We start from the raw sequence: 21,531 nt of genomic DNA, 5'->3' as shown, positions 1-21,531 counted from the left end.
TTCAAGTTTGTGAGGACGGAGAAGCCAGAAACTATATTTATAGAATTTGCTTATTTTTCCCGAACTAATAGGATTAGTGAAAACGTAGTATCTCCTTTTTAATAGGATTAGTAAAAAGGTAATCTCCTTTCTCCAAAACTAATAGGATTGGAATTTCCATTCCTGTTAATTTCTAGATTACTTTGCCGACACGGCATATTTGAATGAATATATTGATACTGATGTATATTTGTCGTCGTTGTGTTTTTTTTTTTTTTTTTAATTAGTCGTCGAACAGTTTACATACATAAGTAACATGGCTGTCTAGGTCCTAGTGTTGACATGCTTGTGGGGATAGTGTACTAAGTGTAGAACTAAAATGTATTAAAACTATAATACCGAGTGATCAAGATGTGGATCACAAGATTCAGTCGTTACCATTTAGATCCTAAGAGCGAATTTTCAAATGTTCTAAAATACGCTACTATAGAATAAAGCATGCTTCGAAGAGAAGACTGATTTAGGTGAGATTACTATTTGTGATGAATGTGGATCAGTTCATAGTTGAATTAGATGTTCTTTTTTTTTAAAAAATTATCCTTTACTTCCCATCTATATACTGTGACAATGTAGGTGCCACGTTCCTCAGTGCCAATCCCGTATTTCACTTATGGATGAAGCACATTGTTCTTGACTACCATTTCGTTCGTGGAACATCCAACAAAATGCTCTTCGAGTTGCTCATGTCCACATCAAAGATCAACTGGTAGATGCATTGACGAAACCACTGTCTCGCTTCATTGAACTAAAAGATAGGATTGGAGTGACTCAATCCCTCCTTCTTAAGGGGGCGTGTTAGAGATATAATTTTGATTCTCATTATTGTCTTAATATTTAACTGCTCTGTTTTAGAAACATTCTGTAAGTAGATTATTTAAGAGCATTCTCTTCTCTTGTATAAATATATATAGTATATATATCTTTGTGTCGTCTATTTGTGAATATAGAAAACACATTCCTTACAGAAAATATGTCCTGCTTCTTTAATTTAATGATCTACTACTGATCTAATTTCTCCAAGAAATTCAAGGGAAAAAAATGGGAAACATGATTGTAGAATATCTTTGCTTTGTTTATTACATCTGCATACACCACAGAGAAGAGCAAAACAGAACAAAACAGAGGAAGTAAGTGTTGTCACAGATTGGGGCATCAAAACTACATACATCTTTGTATATATCTAATTTTACAAGAACAGTCTCCACAAGCAAAAGAAACGAGTCCAAAGCCAGAGGGTCTTAAAAAGCCACAAAGCTAAAAGGTTATTGAGTTTTATCAGGCGGCGCCGTGTCATGTGCCTGTGATGTAAATTGATAGCAGAAAATCAGAACTTATTGAATAAAATAGGGTTAAATTAAAGTAGGAATTGGATCCAAACCTGATGAGATTGCGGGTTAAAGGGAATGTTGTGGTGAGGCATCATTGGGATTCCTGGCACATAATAGCACCAAGGAGTAGTGTATGGAGGAGCCATACATGGTGCTTGAGCTGCATAAAATGGTGATATTGTATTCGACTCTCCTATATATGTATGAAGTATATTAACCTTTTCGGAATAAGGCGTCAAAGCCAGCAACCTATCTACTTTATCTTTAATAATCTGTCGTCTTTTCTGCAGAGTTTAGATAAACAAATCAAGAAAATAAACATATGACCTAGCTTGGGAAGTACGCAAGAAATAGATCCCAAACCTTCTCCATCAACGTACGCTTACTCTTGTTGTAATGATCATCACTTGTGTCTCTCTGATCATCGTTCTCTGAATCCTCAGGCTCAGGAGAGACAAGCGTTGACGAGCTCGAGTGCGCACCGAAGATCTCTTGCAAAGGGTTTAATTCATTTTGATCTTCTGAAGAGAACGTAGAAAGTATGTCAGTTATTTTACTTAGCTCTCCTTCAGTATCCTCCATTAAGTTGATGCTCAGCTAAATTGAGATTTTTGAGTTTGTGAAAGTGGAGTGACTCAAGAGGAAACTGATGGATCCCAAAACTATAAATAGGGGGAGAGATATAAGAAGCTATTTTTGAAAGTCGCATCAATTGAGCGGGAAGAGAAAACATGATTCTTCTTCATCCCTTGGTTTCCGAACAAAGGTTATCCACGTGAAATTACAAATTATATACTTCTTTTATTGTATTATAGGTATATTTTTGTATTTTACTATTTTATACAAAAACATGCAGAAGAAAACATATGTTTGTTGTTTTTTTGTTCCATATGCGTTCTCACTCTTTCTTGGAATTATAAGCACAAATTTGAAGACATTAGAGAAACAAATAGTCTCATCCTTGTTCGTAAACGGCAGTCCTTATTTATATAATGAAACTTTATTGAGTATTCGGAATATTAATTTCTGTTGGAAATTAATTCGGAATCATGGACCTTATATTCGATGTAAATACACAAGGATATATAGCTGTCAGCAAGGGAACTTGGTGAATATATGCCATATTAAAACGATTTGAAAACTAAATTTAACACATAAAATTGATTTGAAATTTAACACATATTAATTAGCAACCTTTTCCTTTAGCTTATTTTTTTTGTCAACAAAAAAAAATTAACCTTTTCCTTTAGCTTATAATTTTTTTTGTTGACAAAAAAAATTAAACTAAAGGAAAAGGTTGCTAATAAAAAAAAAACAAGAATAACCGCATACCAAAATCCTGTATGAATTAAATGTGCCGTGAAATTTTAACAGTTTCAATTAACTAAAATGCGGTAAATAATACTCCCTCCGTTTCACAAAGAGTGTCGTCGTTCTGACACTATTTTTTTGTTTAAAAAAGAATGTCGTTTTAGAATTCCAATGTAATTTTTAATATAAAATATCATTTTTAACTTCAATAAATTCAGAAAATTAATTATAAATATAATTCTAAGAGTCATTTTCTGCAAATTAATAAGGGTATAAAAGACCTTTTATCTTATTTCTTAATTTGTGTGAAGAATGTCAGAATGACACTCTTTATGAAACGGAGAGAGTATGAATTAATAGAGTTAGGATAAGGTTATCGGGTTTGAAAAAAAGAATTAAAAAAAAAAAGAGTTAATAACGTTTTAGATATACTCTCTCCATTTTACAAAGAGTGTCGTTTTGACACTCTTTTTTTGTTTCAAAAAAAATATCGTTTTAGAATTCCAATGTAATTTTTAACATAAAATACCATTTTTAACCTCAATAAATTCAGAAAATTAATTATAAATATAATTCCAATAGTTATTTTCTGCAAATTAATAAGGGTATAAAAGACATTTTATCTTATTTCTTAATTTGTGTAAGAATGTTAGAATGACACTCTTTGTAAAACGAAGGGAGTATGTAGTAGGATACTTTGTGGAGATTTACGATGTTAACTGTTAATTTGTGTGATTAGATGAAAATCACGATTCACGAAAGTCTATATGGTTTTACTCTTCGATCTTCATCTCCAGAACTAGAAACGTCTTCCTAATTCTACATTTCTCGGGATTGTTTCATTTTTTTTTTTGCTTTATAGCCTTTATTATTCATATCTTTTCCTTTTTCCGGATTAATATTGTGTTTCAAGTTCCGACATTTCTTCAATTTTGGCCGTTTACATCTGATAAAACGCGAAAACATTATCACGTAAGGAGTTTTTGTCCGCCTTGTTTTATCTTAATAGTATTCATATTGCTATCAAACGTACAAATAGATATGAGAGTGACGTAATTTCAATGTTCAAATTATTGTTTCAGTGTGATTTCAGAATCCTTTAAGATATGTCTTTGGTGTAGTTAAAATAGGATGTCCCATTTTTACCCTTCCTAGAAGCGGCGTTTCCAAGTCTTGTCCAGATTATCTGAATCTGCACAAGCATTTTCAAGATATAGTAGTAGCTAGGAAACAAAAATAAACACTGTTGATTAATTAAAATACGCTATCCATCTTAATCTAAAATATGAAGAAAAAGATTGTGTTACGTGTTCTTGCTATATAATAATTATATATTTAGTGGTGGATTTCACATCCACATTGTGCATTCCCTCACCGCTCAGCTCGGATATACTTAACTTGTACCTTCTGGCTTCTGCAATCGGAAGTGTCGTTTTGTAAATTTTTCTTATCTAATATATTCGTAAAATGTATATGCAAAGAGGGCTGTATATAGACATCATTATAAGTGAAAATAATTAGTACCATTGATGAATATCTCTTTCTTTGTTGTAAAATCTCTTTCTTTGTTGTAAAAAAAAAAATCATTGATGAATATCTCATCCTAAAAAAAAAATCCAGTTCAGTCTGAATATACACTAAAAAAAACTTTTGGAAACCCGTAAAGGTATTATATGGAAGCTTAAAAAAAGTTTTTTAATTAGACATAGACACGGCCTTGTTACATGAATATATCCATCGACTTCCGTGCCCACTTCAAGACTCATATAGGTATTCCGTATTTTAGCTACCAAAAATAATTCATTGATATATATATATAATATATAGATCTTTGGCTTTTCGAAAAGCTTCGCTATCAGTATCACTACCCAAAATGAAAAGACAGTCGTCTAAGTCCTTTAAATGTGAAAGGACGTTTCTTAAATGCTTGGAGGAATTTGGTATTATATTTACATTTACGTCCATAAAACCAATATAATACCAAGATACATTTAATATGATAAGTAACAATTTAATTCCAATATGCAATATCATTCAATTTAATATCTTAATCATACTTTGTATAAAATTTTAACTTATGAAATCAATAACTAATTTTTTTTATATAAGTACTAAAATTCTTTATAATGTTAAAAAGATTAAATTTATCGACACAACATAAGCTATAAAATGTGTATTTAAAGATTAAATATAAAGTGTTAAAATCTCTAAAAGAATTGAAAATTTATTAAAATTCTCTATAATATTTTAAATATATATATATATATATATTTTATTTTATATTTTAATACATTTTCATATGTATCCGGAACAGTAATCTCAACCTCATAAAACATGTTTCTTAGTGATTAATTTGAATTAAATATGAAGTTGTTTACTAAAATTGAAACCAAAAACTTTGCACTTAAACAACCAACATATATTGTAAATGTTACGGCGAACAATATATAACATTACAACATGAATACTCTGCGATGAACTAACATATATACTAAAACACCACTAGCTCTTAATTAATTACATAGGTTTTGACGATTGCGGCTGATTGTTGAACCCCTGCAAATTATTTAATTTAAAAATCTGAAGTGATTAAAAATAAATCAATATCAACTACAAAAATATAAAGCATGAAGAAGGAAAAAAATGGACCTGAGGAGTAACGGGTACAATTTGTTGAATATTGTGGCCACTAGTTTCTCCTCGGGTATAATTATAATTGAAAGGTGGCGGCATGTAGAAGTTGGGATGGTAAAAAGGGAACCATGGTGCCGGAAAATCCATGTTCATTCCAAGTGGCAACATGGGACCCATACTCTGACTCTGCATCGTTACATTTTGTAGTTTGGTCATGGCATGTTTCGTTGTTTGTGTCTTGTGTCTCATGCAACGTTGAAAACATAACATTCACTTTTTTTTCTTGAACCTTAATGTGAACATAGCATTCACTTATACGTGTAAAATATACACCTATGATCTTCTATTTTGTGCTAAACACATAAAAATATATACAATATACATATGATCAACGAAACCAACGTAAATGAGAAAATAAAGATCAAAATTTAATATTGTTATAATAGTGTATTGTACGAGAAAAATCAATCGAATTGAAATGAGATGTAATTTTTCAATTGTAAATTTATTGAAAACCAAAAAACAAAATATGTATAGAATCATTACATACCAAATTTGGTTATCTTTGAATTAATATTTTTAAATAGAAAATCCGGGATAAACTCTATAGGTATATACATGTCTTTTTATAATAACAAGGTAATGACTGAAATTACTTACTTCTACACAAAGCTTCATCGAGCGTATGTTTTCGACGATACACTCAAGTGTCGAGACCAAGTCTCCCTGCAGATTCATATAGATAATAAAATTAAAAACAGAACAACTGGGACAAGTAACATCAACTCAGTAAAAAAAAAAAAAAAAAAACATCAACTCAATATTGTCTTTTTCATTAGTGTCGGGTTTTAGATTTACATGTTAATTTGTTGTGTTTCAAAAAGAGACAACACCATATTTTAGTTTTATAATTAGAACTTATAATGTAAATTTTAAACGGAAACGAGAAAAGAGCATTTTCTACCTTTTAATATGTAAACTAAACATTTTAGGGTTAACTACTAAGCGCGGATAAAAAAGAAAGAGGGAAAAACAAATGATGTGCACCTTATTTTTGCAATTAAGTGTCAACTGCTTCAGATCCTCAATTGTGTTTCTTATATCGGTGCGTCTTCTCTGCGTTTTGAATATACAAAAAGATTAAACAAATTGTTTTTTCTTGGGAGACAAGCACGCATAATTCAAACAAACAAAGGAATGTACTCACCTTCTCGGCTATATTACGAGCTTCATTACTACGTGGTCTCTTACCAACATTCTTCATAATTTCATCTTTGGCACCATTTTCATTTTCCTTGCATACAATAAGAAACATAAAATAAGACAAAGTTGGTATAAAAAATTATACATATATATAAAAAAACGAACTAGATATATATACCTTCTCTATCTCCTTATTAGATTTCCATCCATCCTCATTAATGTTCTTATTTCCATCTCCAAGAGCGTTCCAATGCTCAGGCCAAACGTCTATAGCCATCGACGTAGGCCTCACCAACATCGGGCTGCTGATCTTAGGAAAAAGATTATCTCTAGGATCGGAATCAGCAAAAGATTGGATAAGTGAGGACCAAAACTGATCATTATGGCTTTCTTGATCGTTGTGCTTGTCCATACTCATGATAGTTTACTAATTAAAGAGTGATGAAGAGATTGTTGGAGTAGGAAGAGGTCTTTATAGGAGGAGATGTTGGAGTAAGGCAACAAGAGCGGGAAAGAATTAAGGATATTATTTATCCATCTTTTGTTTTTTTGGTGTGTGTTAATTTCCTTAATATATTTTTACACTTGCAGTGTTTTCGTAATTTCGTTATAACAAGCTTTCCCTCAGTTATTCACTCTTTAAATTAATACTATACCAATTCGGAAACTATCAATGAAATCGGATCCAAAATTACTTATCAGTTATCACCAAATTATAATGAGAAAAACGTATTTATAAATGATTGTTTAATTTAAAAAGCGATCATCAACGATAGTACAAATTTAAATATTTAATACTTACGTCAAAAAAATATAATATTTAATATTATTTAAGGTATATATAAGGGGAATAGTTTGAAATGAATATTTTCCACTAGTGCGTGAGTGAATTCGGTCGAGCAATATCGAAGAGTGTTGTTGTTATTAAGTAAGGAAGGGTGTTTTGAATCTTACATCCCACATTCACACTTGAAGGACTGTCTTGGTTCTACAATCGAATGCTTGACAAACCAAGATTTTGATTTTTCTTTTTGTGGTTCTTGTTTCTCATACCTTTAATTTGGTTGTCATATATATGGATAAGTATGCTTATGCAAAAAAGGAGATAACAATAGTAATCTAAAATAGTGAATCTTTTCTTAAGATTTTAAATCTAACTTCTGTTTATTGGAGTTTTAAGTAATCATCAACTTCATTTGTTCATGTATTATTCATTTCTTTTAGACGTAATGCAAAGAAAACCATGTTAGACTTATAAATAGAGCTTCTCAAAAATATATACTAAATTGGATAAACTACTCAAAAAATGCTACGAGGATAATAAACATGCATATTTTACTATTTCGATTCTCAGCATCTAAAATTTAGAATTGCTTCACTGAGAAATTCGGATTAGATCTATAAAATAATAATCAATTCTCATAGATATATATGGCGAGAATTTTAAATGATATAGAAAAAGACAAATCAAACAAGAGATGTGTTTTAAGTGAAAAATAATTTTTACCTTACAAAATTATCAGTAAAATATAAAAAATATAGATATTTGATTAAAAAATATAAAAAAAAAACGTAATCCAATATATATGGAGAGTCCTATCAATTGATTTGATCCTAGATATGAGGAGATTTGTTTTTTTTTGTTATCATTTGTTATCATTTAGACGTATTAACAAAAATATTTTACTATATTCCTCATTTTAATTTGAAAACAACCTGATATTTGGTGGTTCTACCATGCTCGATTAAAACTATCATCGAAAGTAATATTTTTTATATCATGCGTTCTTTTTCTTTTACTGATGATGATTTAAGATAAATTTCATATCAAGTTGTTTACTAAATTTGTTTACAAAAAAGCAAAAAAACTTAAGAAAATTTGCTTACTAAGAAAGTTATAAAAAAAACTTACGGAACAGTAAAAACAATTCAGGTATTCTATATTTATATAAAACATTTACATATAGGATACATATTATGCGAAAAAAAATAATTGATATGAAAATATTTAATAAAAAATAATATATCACACATGATCTTTTTCTTCGAACAGTTTACACTAATATTAGAAAAAAACCATTTCAGAAAACTATAAAAACTCAAAATACCTGCTTATTTAAAAATTAAAAATAAAAACAAAATAAAAATAAATATGATTAGCACAAGTTCTCGAAGAAAAATCAAACAAAAATAGGGCTTTGAAGTTCATATATGTTAATATATTATAGATATATAGCTATTTTGAGATATTTTAACCAGTAAAAAACTGGATATCCCTTAAATTTAGGAGAAAAAAGCCAAAAATATATTTAAAAATACGTAATCCAATATATATGGAGAGTCTTGTCACTTGATTTGATCCTAGATATATGGAGAATTATTATATTTGTTTTTATTTTAATTAAAAATTCACAGTTATAGAATCATCGAATCTACTCTTTATCCTCATATTTTTTATAGATATATATATATATATATATTATGTTCCTTATTTTTAGCTGTACAAACTATTAATAATAGTTTGATCATTTATCCTCATATTTTATAGTTAAACAATCTACGAAACTTGAAAACAAACTTACTAAATTGTTTAAGAAAAAAAACAAGTATAAAAAAACAGCTTACGAAACATTCACAAAATTTCATAAAAAAAAAAGAAAAAGTACCGATATAGTTTATATTTATAGATCGAATTCTATATTTTTCCAAACTTGGTTTAGAATTATTATTTTTTTTTTTAAAACATTTTTCCATTACTAACATATTGTTTCATGGTAGTTCATGGTCAAGAAAATTTCAGTAAAACTATTCGAAACGACTATTGAAGGCTTTGAAACCCATGGAGTAACGAGTAAAAATATATTTTAGTTGGTAAAATTGTATGGTCTATATATAATTCTAATATTGGTTTGTGTAGAGACAAATCGCGAATAGTAGCTGAGTTTCGCCTGATGAAACCACAAACCTGAAATGTTTCAAGTTCCAATATTTGTTTCCTATTATTATTTATTCCGCTTGATCATCCAAACACCGAAACACCTAAAGACGACAAATGGTGACACTTTTTTTTTTTCTCGAATTTGGAAGGGTGACGCATTCTAATCCATATGTTTTTTTTTTCTTTTGTTATAGAATCATCGAATCTACTCTTTTGGTTACGACATTTTTATGAAGGTGTCAGTGTTCGACATCTAAAAAAAAAAAGTGCTCGACATCTAAGGTTCTAGATTTAGCCATGAAACATTACGTGTCTTTTATTTTGATAATTTTCTTATAGTTAATAACTTGTATTAAGCTTCAAATCTATGATATATTTTGGAGTATAGGAAACGAACAGGATATAAGATTATGAACTTGCGAGCCTCATGTGTCATAACTCACCGCTCCATTAATTTTAAATAATTTGAATTTAAAAATGTAATGTGTATAAATTCAAGATAAATAAGTAAAATATATTAGATGTATATCTTTATTTTTGTGCTAAATGTAGGCTTTATTTTTGTGAAAAATTATTTTGTTTTCTCATGTGCCGCTTCCTCAGCTGCTTACGCGCAGTTCGTTGGCCTCTAACGGCGGGAGATATCCAAGGTTGCATTTTTTTTTTCGTCAACTACATCCAAAATATAGTTATATTTTCTTTTCATATATATATATAGAGACATATAACAGGCCCATTAACTGGGCTTATGAGGCTCATTAAATACAGTAAAATCATGAGAATATGGGGCAAGATTCAAACGGTGTCGTCTTGGCGTTGGAACTGAACAAATTTAGAGCGTATGTGAGATGGGATGCGAACAGGACGATACTTGTTGTCAAGCCACACAGCTATTCCTTTTGCTTCCAAAACAGGCTGCTTTGTTTATATACACACATATCAAAACATTTCAAATCAGTAAAACAAGTTTTAGAAAAACCAATCAACCAAACACAAAAAGGGCTTAATAAGAAGTTCATTAACCTCTTGATTTGGAAGTTTAAAGATGAAATGATCAAAGTAAATACGCGCAGCAGATGTCCCTGATATCCTCGCCTTCACCACAAACTTGTCTCCGCTCTGCTCAAAGCACATATTGGAGATGATGATATAATGTGACTAAGCAATGTTTTGAGAGAAGAGGAGAAGAGACATTACACGTAAAGGAGCGAGGAACTTCATTGTTAGCTCAGAAATCGCCAAGGCTTCACCAGAACGGGCTACTTCATCACAGTTGATACCGATACTCTCCAGAAACTCGTGTCTACCTTTAGTAGAGAAGATGTGAAAGATGTATATGACTTTAAAAACTTACTAGCAAGATCTTTCAAACTATATATCCACAAAGCGTTCCAACTTCCAACTAATACTCAAAAAAGGAGAAAACTTTGATCATAACATGTCCAGATTCTGTCAAGCTTATATACGATCTGAAACACTTCTTTGACAAGAGAAATGTTCAAACAAATCTGAAACAGAGAAATAGAATTAAACTAACTAACCGTGTTGGCAGTAGTTTGCGTAAACAGCATTGTTCACAACACCAAATTGATCCAATTCATAATCTCGAACTTTGAGCTCAACCTCATGAAACCCACTCATTCTGCCAAAAAATCGAAATTTCGATAAAGTTTTTTCTTTTTGGTATCAGAAAGTAATCTACATTTTACTGAGCAACAATGTGGCTTTAGAATCACAAAAATCCGATCTTTGTAAATCGCTACCAACAGATACACAATTTCGAGAAAATACGCAACCGATTTCACATAAGAAAAGCGAAAATGAAATTGGATTGATGTATGTACCCTTTGCCTCCTTTGAGATCGAGAAATGCGAGACTCTTGATGGGTTTTGCGCTCCGGAGAGGCAGATTAAGCTGTCGCCTCCGTGGATAAGGGAACAACGCCGGAAAAAGAGGTAGATTGTGGTAAGACGCCTTCATCGGCATAGCCGGAGCCGCCGTGCCGGTAACGTGAAGCATTCGACTTTTGTTGAGTGACGATGGGTCAGAATTGTGATGGGTAGGTGTAAAGGTGAGAGCTTTTTTTTAGTTCAGGAAAAAGTGTTTAGGAGAATTTGGTTTCTGTTATCATTAGTTTGAGAAGCTAAACTAATCAATGATAAATCAATGCATCAAAATAATGAAGTTGGTTAACTACATATACCAATAGTGTATATGCTTCTTTTACAGAGCGATGGATTCAAGGCAAACAAAATTAAACTCGAATGTTTTGTTTTCATGAAGAGAACCCACACAACAAAGAAAGAAAACAATTTAGTAAGTAAAAGATGTCAAGATAAATGAATGATATATTTTGCTTTTCAATTAACCTATAAATGGCCTTTAATACACAAAGATCACAACAGATGAAACTGAAGAAAACGAGGATACAAGTATGTAACATTTGTCTCAACTCACAAGTGAACACATTTTGGTTTCACACACGATTCGTTTCCTAAACAGAAAAAGATTCCGTATCTACCAAATCATAACATGCCCATTTCCATCTTTTGACCTTAAAAAGCTTTCACACCAATACACATCTTCGTAGATATATCTCCGGATTTACTTCCTTATACGTATCCATTCTTCATCACCTTATATACAAGAGCCAAATGGAAAACTCTACTATTATCTCCTAAGAAACAAAAGTACATTAACATTTCAAATACTCTTAAATGGCAAACCAGAGAGGGTTACATGTAGTGATGATAATCACTGCTTGGTTTCTTTATGCAGCACCAAAGATCCATGGCTGGGGAATAGAAGGTCATACCATCGTCTGTAAAATCGCTCAGGTCTTTGATTTTCATCTTCTTCTTCTTCAGAATTCGGGTATAAACCAAAATATCTGTAAATAACTAGTTACTAAAGAGAAGAACAGGCTAGGTTGGATGAAACTGCAGCAAAGGCGGTGAAAGAGCTGTTACCTGAATCTGCAGAAGGAGACCTTTCAAGCTTGTGTGATTGGGCTGATCGTGTAAAGTTTAGATACCACTGGTCTTCTCCTCTTCATTACATCAACACTCCTGATGCATGTTCCTACCAATACAATAGTGAGAGCTTTTATTCCATTTATCATCCAAACGTGAAGTGAGAATATTCCAACCATATTTGCTTATTTGGTTCTTTTCGTTTGTGGTTCAAAGGGGACTGCAAGGACGAAGATGGAGTGAAAGGAAGATGCGTTGCAGGAGCAATTTACAATTACACCACACAGCTTCTTACCTACAACACTGCAGCTTCTTCTCAGTCACAATGTATCCCCAAAACTTATCCACACCAGTTCCCTCATCTTCTATCTTCCTCACATGTTCTCTTCTTATCTGTTTCTTCTTTTTATCAGACAACTTAACAGAAGCTCTGCTCTTTCTGTCTCATTTTATGGGTGATATCCATCAGGTATAAATAATTCTATATGGTCGAGGTCACCAGTTTCTTATCTCGGTATGTCTGAATAGCATAGTTGTAAAATTGCAGCCTCTACATGTGGGTTTTGCTTCGGACAAAGGAGGGAACACCATCGAAGTTCATTGGTACAGGAGAAAAGCTAACCTTCACCATGTAAGAAAAGACAAACAAAAACAGAGTTCTCACAAACGCATATATAAATTGAAAATCAGATATCATATTAAAGATTTCTAAAGCTTCAGAATTGATACAGATTTGGGATTCCAACATTATTGAGACCGCTGAAGAAGATCTATACAACTCCGAGGTAGAAGGAATGGTGGATGCAATAAACAGGAATATCACGGTACTTATCAAAGGAAAACATCATTCTTTACCTGTAAAGTACAAGGCGTTTCTGACTCGTTGACATATTTTTAATAAAATGCAGACAGAATGGGCAGATCAAGTCCAGAGATGGGAGATTTGCACAAAGAAGACAGCATGCCCAGACATGTAAGTCAGATATACAAGAGTATAGTACCTTTAAGTAGAAGTGATTGTTCTTCAAGCCAGCAAGAAACCAGATTTAACTTCTACTTGCTTTCTTCTGCAGCTATGCATCTGAAGGAATTCAAGCAGCCTGTGACTGGGCATACAAGGGGGTAACTGAAGGAGACACTCTAGAAGGTAATAATTCACCCAAGACCTATGATTATTCACACAACAGAAAGAAGCTAACAAGAACATAATGTCTTCTTTGCAGATGAATACTTCTATTCACGTCTACCGATAGTGTATCAGCGCTTAGCACAGGGAGGAGTGAGACTAGCAGCTACCCTAAACAGGATTTTTGGTCGAAGCTGAGTTTCTAGCATCTGATTGTTCCAAGCACGAATTTCTGTCTTCGAATCAGATTATAAAACTACACATTGGAACAACGAGACTGCAGTTTGCAAACCCAGAGAAGAGCACGCTAAAGTTCGTTCCTTTATTAAACAAAATAGATTATGTGCACTCACAAAGTTTCTTTAAACAGTAATAAACAAGCAAAGCATTATTATCAAGATGTTTACAACACATATAACAAACAAGCCAGGGTTCTTCTCAAACTCTAGCGATATAAAGGGGTCTTCAAGCCTTTGCCCTCACCACAAGAACTGGGCACTTAGCTTTGTTGACACAGTAATTGCTAACACTTCCAAGGAAAGTCCTGTCCACACAATACAAGAAACACATTATCATCTTCGAAAGCTTAACTCACCCAGAGCTGAAGAATCAAAGTTAAAACACAAACCTTTCAAGTGCCCCTTTACCATTGCTCCCAACTATAAGCAAATCAACACCAAGCTTCTTAACAGCATCACATATCGCTTCTTTAGGATTCCCAATTTCCATCGCCTTTCTTGGGGTAACCTGTTACACAACCAAACCAATATAGTTCAACGCAAAATTTGACCCAATAACAATGCTTTTTCCTTTTTTCTCCAAGCTCTAACACAGAGTCTTCTTGCTATAAAGGAAGACCATTTATCTGACTAAAACTGAGAAGATCGTAAAACAACACAAACCCCACTCTCAGCACAAATTTTGGCCCCTTCCTCAAGCCGATTCAATCCTGCGTTCTTATGATTCTCTTGCATTGAGTTTATCAGCTCCATCGCTACAAAACAGAAGAAAACATATTCAACAAATGAAATCGCCGGAAGTCGATTGCTAAGAGCCTAAGAAAAAAACCCACAAAAAAAAACTAGAAGAAAGTGAAGGAGAAACAGATACTAACGAGCGGCACCATAAGAGGAAGCATAGACGCAGCTGAGATCAAGTGGAGGCTGAGCGGTGAAGAGGATGATATCGGAATCGTCGAGGCTATCCTTGAGATACACCAGCGTCCATTTCAGAGCGTGTTTACTGCAATCACTATCATCAATCGCCACCATCACTTTCTTTTTCCCGCTTTTCTCTTCTGCCATGGTTTCTTCGTGATCGTTCGATGACCAAAAGTGAAGAAATCGAACAAGTAATCGTTTACTTATAAATATCTTCTGAGGAAGAAGACGACGGAGCGTGGAAGCACGTGCTGATGACGTGTTGATCCATAAAAAAGCCCACGAGGCTCTTCTGGAGACTTCAGATACATGGGCCTAATCTAACTTCGAAAACAGGCCCATATTAACTTTTATTTTTGCTTGCATAAGTTCGATAAAAAAAAAAAAGAGATAAACATACCATCATCGTCTTCTTCCTCGCTCCTCTCTCTAATCGGATTTAAGTTTTGCGCCAAAGTGCTTGATCGATTTCAGGTTCCGATTCGTCTACTTCTTTAGGTTTTATTCGCTGACTGTCTCTCTCTGGGGTTTTAGGGTTGCCTTTTCTGTGTTAGCCCGTTAGGGTTTTCGACTCTCAATTGAATAAAATTGTTTTTTTTTCTTTCTCTGTGCGTGTACTAATGGATCGTTTTTTTTATGCTCTGGCAGGGGATAAATGGTTTCTGGGTTAATTAACGAGAACCCAACTGTTTACGAGAAAAAAGAGCGTCGTGTTCGAACTGATTCGAGCAATACCGATGAGCACTCTGCAGAACCAATAGATCAGCTTGAGATTTTTGATATCCTTTTTCAATTGCACTTACACTCTTTCATCAATTCACTTTAAGCGTTACAGAAATTTCTTTGGAATTACTTAATTGCAAGCTTTAGTTGGGAAATTGGGGAAATGGTCTTTCTTTTATTTTCTAGTATAATCGGTAGAAAAGTATTCATCTGTTTGTTGATAGAGAAGGATATTGGATCATTTAGTTCTCCTTAACATTCACACATCATATAAGAGATATCAAAGATCCAGAGCATCCTTATTCTCTGGAAGAGCTCAAAGTACTTACAGAAGACTCAGTTGAATTGGATGATGAGAATAGTTATGTCAGGTAAAAGAACAAAGTTGGGATTAAACCTTTTTTGTGTTTGGCTTTTAGTTTTAACTGAAGCAAATCTTGCTGAGCTCTGCCATTTTTATTTGCAGGGTTACATTCACTCCAACTGTTGAACATTGTAGCATGGCAACCATTATTGGTCTTTGTGTCCGTGTGAAGCTTCTGCGTAGCCTTCCCGCTCGATACAAGGTACAAGCTTTTCAATCTTTTGTTTTCTTAGATTCTCCTGTTCTCAGTTTTCCTGAGTAGTTTTGGGCTGTGTCAAGATGTTCGTCTGAGAGTGGTTTGAACATAATTTGGCACCAACACATATTCTCCTTGTGATATATGGGGCAAAGAAACCTTTTTGGGTTCATTGTTAAGCTAGTGCCAATTGTTTAGATGATTTTTAAGTTGATATAGCTTGAGCCTCTACTATATGTTAAAAACTACACACTAGAATGTTGTAGGTTGTGTCTCAGTTCTTATAAGAGACTTCGTTTTTCAGATTGACATAAGGGTGGCACCTGGTACTCATGCAACAGAGGCTGCACGTAAGTCATATTTTTCGATATACTTGCTATGCGTGTTTGGATTTTGATCGATCGACCTTGTTGCCAATGAAATAGTAGAGTGACTGAGCAAGTTTCAGTTGATTCTCGAAATAGCAAAGTAACAGAAAAACTGCAATTTATGCGCAAAAGAGTATATTTTGTTTGAACTAGTATATGTGCGGTTGTTTCTAGACTTATCGTTTCTTGCTCTGAAAATTGCAGTCAACAAACAACTAAACGACAAAGAACGTGTGGCGGCTGCACTAGAGAATCCAAACCTCGTGGAGATGGTTGATGAGTGTCTGCTTCCATCATTTGAGTGATACTTGATGCTCTCAGGGTACACTGTTATCTATGTGTCTGCTTTGTCTGCAAAGGTTTTGATCGACTAGGATTTAATTTGTGTTCAGTTTCTTGGTTCAATGAGTGAGAATTTATTTTATGGAATACGATATTGATTTGATCCTCTTCTTAGGGCCTATGCTGTCTCAGAAAGGAAACTACGAGAACGAGAGGGATATTTTCTTGATTCGCATTCCTTTTCACTACTGAACTTGTTACACATTTGTTTCATTTCTTTTTATGTTGAATCGCATTCTTTTTCACCAATGAACTTTGTTACACACTTAATTTCTTCCATTTGCTTCGGTCTTAATTAAAACTAACAGTTTGTATATCTTTAGCTCTTTGATTTCCAAAATATGTAGAAGAAATAGTACCGTAACAGGAGTTTCCGAATTTGTATAGCAACTTGGTCTCAAGATCAACCTAAATGCACAATCTGTAATGATCCAATAGAATCTTGCAATCATCTTTTCTCCTAATAAATGTTTTATGGGTGGGTCTGGTGAATGGGATTTTTCATTGGATATGACACTCGTCCTGTAAAATCTTTAGACTTGTAAATCGGCTTCAGTCAAATCATCCTTTACGTTCTCCTCCAAGTGTCACTCTGCTAACTGGAATGAATGCAATTCTCTAGTCTCATCCTTAAATTCATCTTGTGCCGAGTTATAACATAACTTATAAGTTTTACACTTTACCAAATTTTACATTAAAAACTTAAGACGGTGCTTAATGTGCAACGAAAAAACAGTTTTTAAACGACAATTTAAAACGGATAATTCATGTTCAAATTTAAAATTGTGCATGTGTAAGTTGTAATTAACAAATAGCAAACAGGAAAATTAGAATTAAAATTATTTTTGTTACTCTAATTCTGTATATTGATAATGTTTAAAATGGGTGAATTTTATCCTATACATCTATTCTATAATTTCTATTAACACAAATGAGTATGTTGAATGTTGATACTATACTAACAACTTATTAAAAAGTATATACAAAAAAATAATAAAGAGGATACATGTGTCAAAATCGACTTTAGCTTCTTTATTCCTGGTCTTTAGGCTTTATTTACAATTTTTTTGAGTTATCATCTTCAGAAGATTGGTTTAAACAGTGAGTAAGAGGTATTAGCAATACCATAATACATGCACATAGACATTTTTGACTTGTAGGTATAAAGCAACACGACCCTTCCTTATTTTTTTATTTTCAAATTTATTATTTGTTTGATAAAATAGTACTTCCTCTGTTCAGAATTATTTGATGTTTTAGAAGGTTTTTTTTGTTCAGAATTATTTGATGTTTTCACTTTTCAATGCAAAATTTAATGATTTTTTATAGTTTTTGACCTTTTATATTTTGCAGATTGTCTTCTTATTGGCTGAATGATATTTAAATGGATTTTAAATAATATTTTTAGTATAGGGAAAATAAAAATTAAATGAATTCTTAAACTGTATGCAAAAACCTTAAACATCAAATAATTCTGAACAGAGGAAGTATTAAAATATAATATGAGTTTGAAATTTTACTGACAAATGAAAACCTAAGAAGACTCTTTGAATATTCAAAGTTTGAAAGATATATGCTATTCGAAGTCAGGATAATTAGCTGGCTTCTAGAAATTGGAGTAACAAATATTAGCTGTCTTCTAGATTTACAATATATTTACATCAAAGTTACAGTTAAATAATTCTAAAAATATGTGTAAATCCAATATATGTCGTCGATGACATGGTCTTTCCACAATAACAATCTCGAATCGATGGATTAACCTCACAATGATCTTTGATAGGTGAAAGCATTCGGGTGCTTATTCCGAGTTTTGAAGTGTTTCGGTTCAGTTTTTATTTTTATTTTTGAGCTTTGATTTCTTACCAAATTTGTTCTGTTCAAATCTGAATTTAGTTTTTTGGTGGATAATTCTTTGGCACTATTATGTTTTAATTTTTCCAGTAAAGTTAATATATTTAAGAATCTAAACTGTACTTGCTCTTCCAAAATTGTGTTCAATATTATATTCTTTCCACGTGAACATCTCATCATATTTAACTATTTAAGCACGACTTTTTTTTTAATGTCTTAAGTCACGAAATTATATTCCGTTTCAATATCACAAAAAAAATATTATCAAAACTATATCTAATTATTCTAAACAGATTCTTCATAATAATGTTTTTTCAATAAAAAAAATCATATGTAATATATAATTGAAACCAAAACCAGACAAATTATAAAAAAAAGATTTTCTTATATATTCCCTCCATTTCGAAATATAATCGTTTTTGTTTTTTTTACACATACTATAAAAACAATTTAATTTTCTGTTTTACCCTTTATTATTGTATTATATATTATGTTCACACTAATTACTAACCTATATAAATATAGATAAAATGGAAATAATTATCAAAACATTTGTATTTTTTTAAAGAAAAATAAATCTTAAAACGACTTATATTTTAGAACTAAGGAATTATTGTTTTTCCAATTTATAGCAGCTCGAGAAATATGTTTAAATCCACCCGCAAGATTTTAGGTCTATCACTTTTTATTTTCAATACAAGATGTTGAACAAATTTCCAAACTTAATCCTATACTTTAGTATTAATTGGAGAGGGATAAAAGGTATACAACTTTTTATTTTCAGTACACTTTTTTTAGTGTGCTAAGGGATAAAATGTATACAACTTTTAATAATCTTTTAATATGTAGAATGGAGTACTATTTTTATGTGAAACAGAATATGAGTTACACTAGCTAACTGGAATATACAACTATTTAATTAAATATAAAGACGTGTGATTGTTAGTGTTTCATTGGGAAAAAGCAAGCTGATGGCTAAAGTATGAACATTTTCCAAAACCACGAGTCTATAAATTCCCAAGAACCTGTGGATTCACTTTCACTTCTCAAAGCACTAAAAGCCTCTCTATCTCTATTTCTTTCTAAACAGTCATCCATGCATAGCGCTTAGGAGAAACCAAAACAAATAACATTAACTACTTTTAAAAAATATCAAGTAAGGATGGAAAATTCGATGATTAAGAAGAGCTTCAAAGAAGGTGAAGAGTCAGAACTGAGAAGAGGGCCTTGGACTCTGGAGGAAGACACTCTTCTCACTAATTACATTCTCCATAACGGTGAAGGTCGTTGGAATCTCGTAGCCAAATGTGCTGGTAAGTAATTTGTAACGTGATCTTGATGACTTATTAGATTTTCTCGCTTTACTATAATAAATATCCTTATCCTCTTTGATAAAAAAAAAAAAAATGAAAACAGGGCTCAAGAGAACTGGGAAGAGTTGTAGACTGAGATGGCTGAATTACTTGAAACCTGATATCAGACGAGGGAATCTAACTCCTCAAGAACAGCTTTTGATCCTCGAACTCCACTCAAAATGGGGTAATAGGTACCAAGAATTTCACTCTCAATCTCATCATTAGATTTTATTTTATCATTATTACTAGTTACCAAGAAGTTCCGGACCTTTGTCCATAATCGACTAAATATGTGTTTTTGAAGGTGGTCCAAGATTGCACAGTACTTACCAGGAAGAACAGACAACGAGATCAAGAACTATTGGAGAACAAGAGTTCAGAAACAAGCTCGACAGCTCAACATCGAATCTAACAGCGACAAGTTCTTTGACGCTGTTCGTAGTTTTTGGGTCCCTAGATTGATGGAGAAGATGGAGCAAAACTCATCTACTAGTACTTATTGTTGTCCCCAAAACAACAACAACAACAACAACAACTCTCTTCTCCTTCCTTCTCAATCTCAAGACTCCATGAGTACACAAACATACACTGAATACTCAGGTCAAAACTCGGATTTGAGCTACATGGAAGGTTCTACTTCAAATTCCACTTTCATGTCTGATCTCATGACAGTTCCACAATCCATGGATCACAACACCATCGACGGTTCGATGTGTTTCCATGAAGGCGATGGTCAAGAACTAGGCGGATATATTCCTGGCATGGAGGAATATTACATGGGAAATTCATACATATCAACGGAATGCCACGTGGCAGAAGCGTACGAGGATATTGTCACACAAGATCCCATGTGGAACGTGGAGGACATTTGGCAGTTTAGGGAGTAATTAAGTCAGTCAAGAGATGAGAGAGGGTGTGGAGCCATTACCATGGATTAAATTCTTGTAATAGTACTATACTTTAATTTTAATTTATGGTCAAAAGATGTTGGGATAAATACTTATAATGATAGTTTGCTATATATAAGTCTTTGAATTCATGCATGAAATCTTGTAAGTCTATTGTATAAGCTTATTTACTCAGATTGATATCCTATCTGCTCAAAATAAATGTACTAGTTAATCAAGTCAATTAATTTTATACATGACTAGAGCTTGAGGGTAAATAGTAAAGAGTAGTCTCTTGTCTTGAATCTAATCTCACCTCAACAGGTGGAAGAACCCAAAAGCTAGGAGAGGGAGGCTCTATCTAAAGAAATTAAAATGATGGGGCCGGATAGGATATTATTAATTCAAGGACATAACAAAATTGAGGTCTTATAAGTGCAAAGTTGACGATATTACAGGAGTATTTGATTGACAGATAGTATCGTTTTTTGGAATTATGGAAAAAGTAAATCGAAGTACTGATTCTTACAATTCAGAAGAGTTTACAAGAGATCATTACTATAAGATGAATTTTACTTTGCAGGGTTAATCAAGATTAAAAGATTAATGTGCTTGTGGATTCAATACAGGATAATAAAGAAAACGGACCCATTAGTTATTATATTATAATTATTATCCCAAAAGAGCTTCAACCAAAATGATAGAGAAAGGTGGCTTTGGAGAAGTCTTG

The 21,531-nt window shown here is 32.5% G+C and overlaps 6 protein-coding genes across 10 annotated transcripts; 3 read left to right on the top strand and 3 right to left on the bottom strand.

Annotated features, from left to right (window-relative positions):
- Positions 1–1,301: 1,301 nt before the first annotated feature.
- Positions 1,302–1,949, bottom strand: LOC18009058 (transcription factor bHLH109). Its single transcript, XM_006391099.1, has 3 exons — positions 1,731–1,949; positions 1,418–1,651; positions 1,302–1,337 (listed from the first exon to the last, which is right to left on the bottom strand). Exons 1-3 carry the CDS (start codon positions 1,947–1,949, stop codon positions 1,302–1,304), a joined length of 489 nt encoding a protein of 162 aa, XP_006391161.1.
- Positions 1,950–10,126: 8,177 nt separating this feature from the next.
- LOC18007949 (acyl-acyl carrier protein thioesterase ATL3, chloroplastic) lies at positions 10,127–11,585 on the bottom strand. 2 transcript variants are annotated; one of them, XM_006391097.2, is made up of 5 exons: positions 11,298–11,585; positions 10,995–11,095; positions 10,651–10,760; positions 10,477–10,572; positions 10,127–10,371 (listed from the first exon to the last, which is right to left on the bottom strand). In XM_006391097.2, exons 1-5 carry the CDS (start codon positions 11,471–11,473, stop codon positions 10,249–10,251), a joined length of 606 nt encoding a protein of 201 aa, XP_006391159.1. In that variant the 5' UTR covers positions 11,474–11,585; the 3' UTR covers positions 10,127–10,248. The 2 variants fall into 2 exon arrangements, with proteins under 2 accessions (XP_006391159.1, XP_006391158.1); XM_006391096.2 differs by having other exon boundaries at positions 10,127–10,368.
- A 532-nt stretch (positions 11,586–12,117) lies between these two features.
- On the top strand, positions 12,118–13,783 carry LOC18009075 (endonuclease 2). Its single transcript, XM_006391095.2, has 9 exons — positions 12,118–12,291; positions 12,378–12,549; positions 12,643–12,753; positions 12,840–12,895; positions 12,974–13,057; positions 13,158–13,250; positions 13,335–13,399; positions 13,500–13,573; positions 13,650–13,783. The coding sequence occupies exons 1-9, from the start codon at positions 12,172–12,174 to the stop codon at positions 13,748–13,750; spliced, it is 876 nt and encodes a 291-aa protein (XP_006391157.1). The 5' UTR covers positions 12,118–12,171; the 3' UTR covers positions 13,751–13,783.
- Positions 13,784–13,850: 67 nt separating this feature from the next.
- Positions 13,851–14,949, bottom strand: LOC18009165 (universal stress protein A-like protein). Its single transcript, XM_006391094.2, has 4 exons — positions 14,667–14,949; positions 14,455–14,546; positions 14,181–14,299; positions 13,851–14,096 (listed from the first exon to the last, which is right to left on the bottom strand). The coding sequence occupies exons 1-4, from the start codon at positions 14,854–14,856 to the stop codon at positions 14,018–14,020; spliced, it is 480 nt and encodes a 159-aa protein (XP_006391156.1). The 5' UTR covers positions 14,857–14,949; the 3' UTR covers positions 13,851–14,017.
- Positions 14,950–15,098: 149 nt separating this feature from the next.
- On the top strand, positions 15,099–16,975 carry LOC18009166 (protein AE7). Of its 4 annotated transcripts, none has more exons than XR_002897660.1 (7): positions 15,099–15,186; positions 15,361–15,491; positions 15,701–15,806; positions 15,902–16,001; positions 16,300–16,345; positions 16,568–16,722; positions 16,821–16,975. XR_002897660.1 is itself a non-coding variant. In XM_006391092.2 (7 exons), exons 2-6 carry the CDS (start codon positions 15,368–15,370, stop codon positions 16,666–16,668), a joined length of 477 nt encoding a protein of 158 aa, XP_006391154.1. In that variant the 5' UTR covers positions 15,099–15,186; positions 15,361–15,367; the 3' UTR covers positions 16,669–16,685; positions 16,821–16,975. The 4 variants fall into 4 exon arrangements, 3 of the variants coding, with proteins under 3 accessions (XP_006391154.1, XP_006391152.1, XP_024007341.1); XM_006391092.2 differs by having other exon boundaries at positions 16,568–16,685; XM_006391090.2 differs by having other exon boundaries at positions 16,568–16,975.
- Positions 16,976–19,721: 2,746 nt separating this feature from the next.
- On the top strand, positions 19,722–20,817 carry LOC18009172 (transcription factor MYB62). The gene is made up of 3 exons (XM_006391089.2): positions 19,722–19,872; positions 19,976–20,105; positions 20,219–20,817. Exons 1-3 carry the CDS (start codon positions 19,722–19,724, stop codon positions 20,799–20,801), a joined length of 864 nt encoding a protein of 287 aa, XP_006391151.1. The 3' UTR covers positions 20,802–20,817.
- Positions 20,818–21,531: the final 714 nt, after the last annotated feature.

Source organism: Eutrema salsugineum, unplaced genomic scaffold (genome assembly GCF_000478725.1).
Source record: "Eutrema salsugineum unplaced genomic scaffold, Eutsalg1_0 scaffold_9, whole genome shotgun sequence".
NCBI classification, from domain to species: Eukaryota; Viridiplantae; Streptophyta; class Magnoliopsida; order Brassicales; family Brassicaceae; genus Eutrema; species Eutrema salsugineum.
Note: the sequence above shows the minus strand (reverse complement) of the source record. Positions and strands in the feature narration are given on the sequence as shown.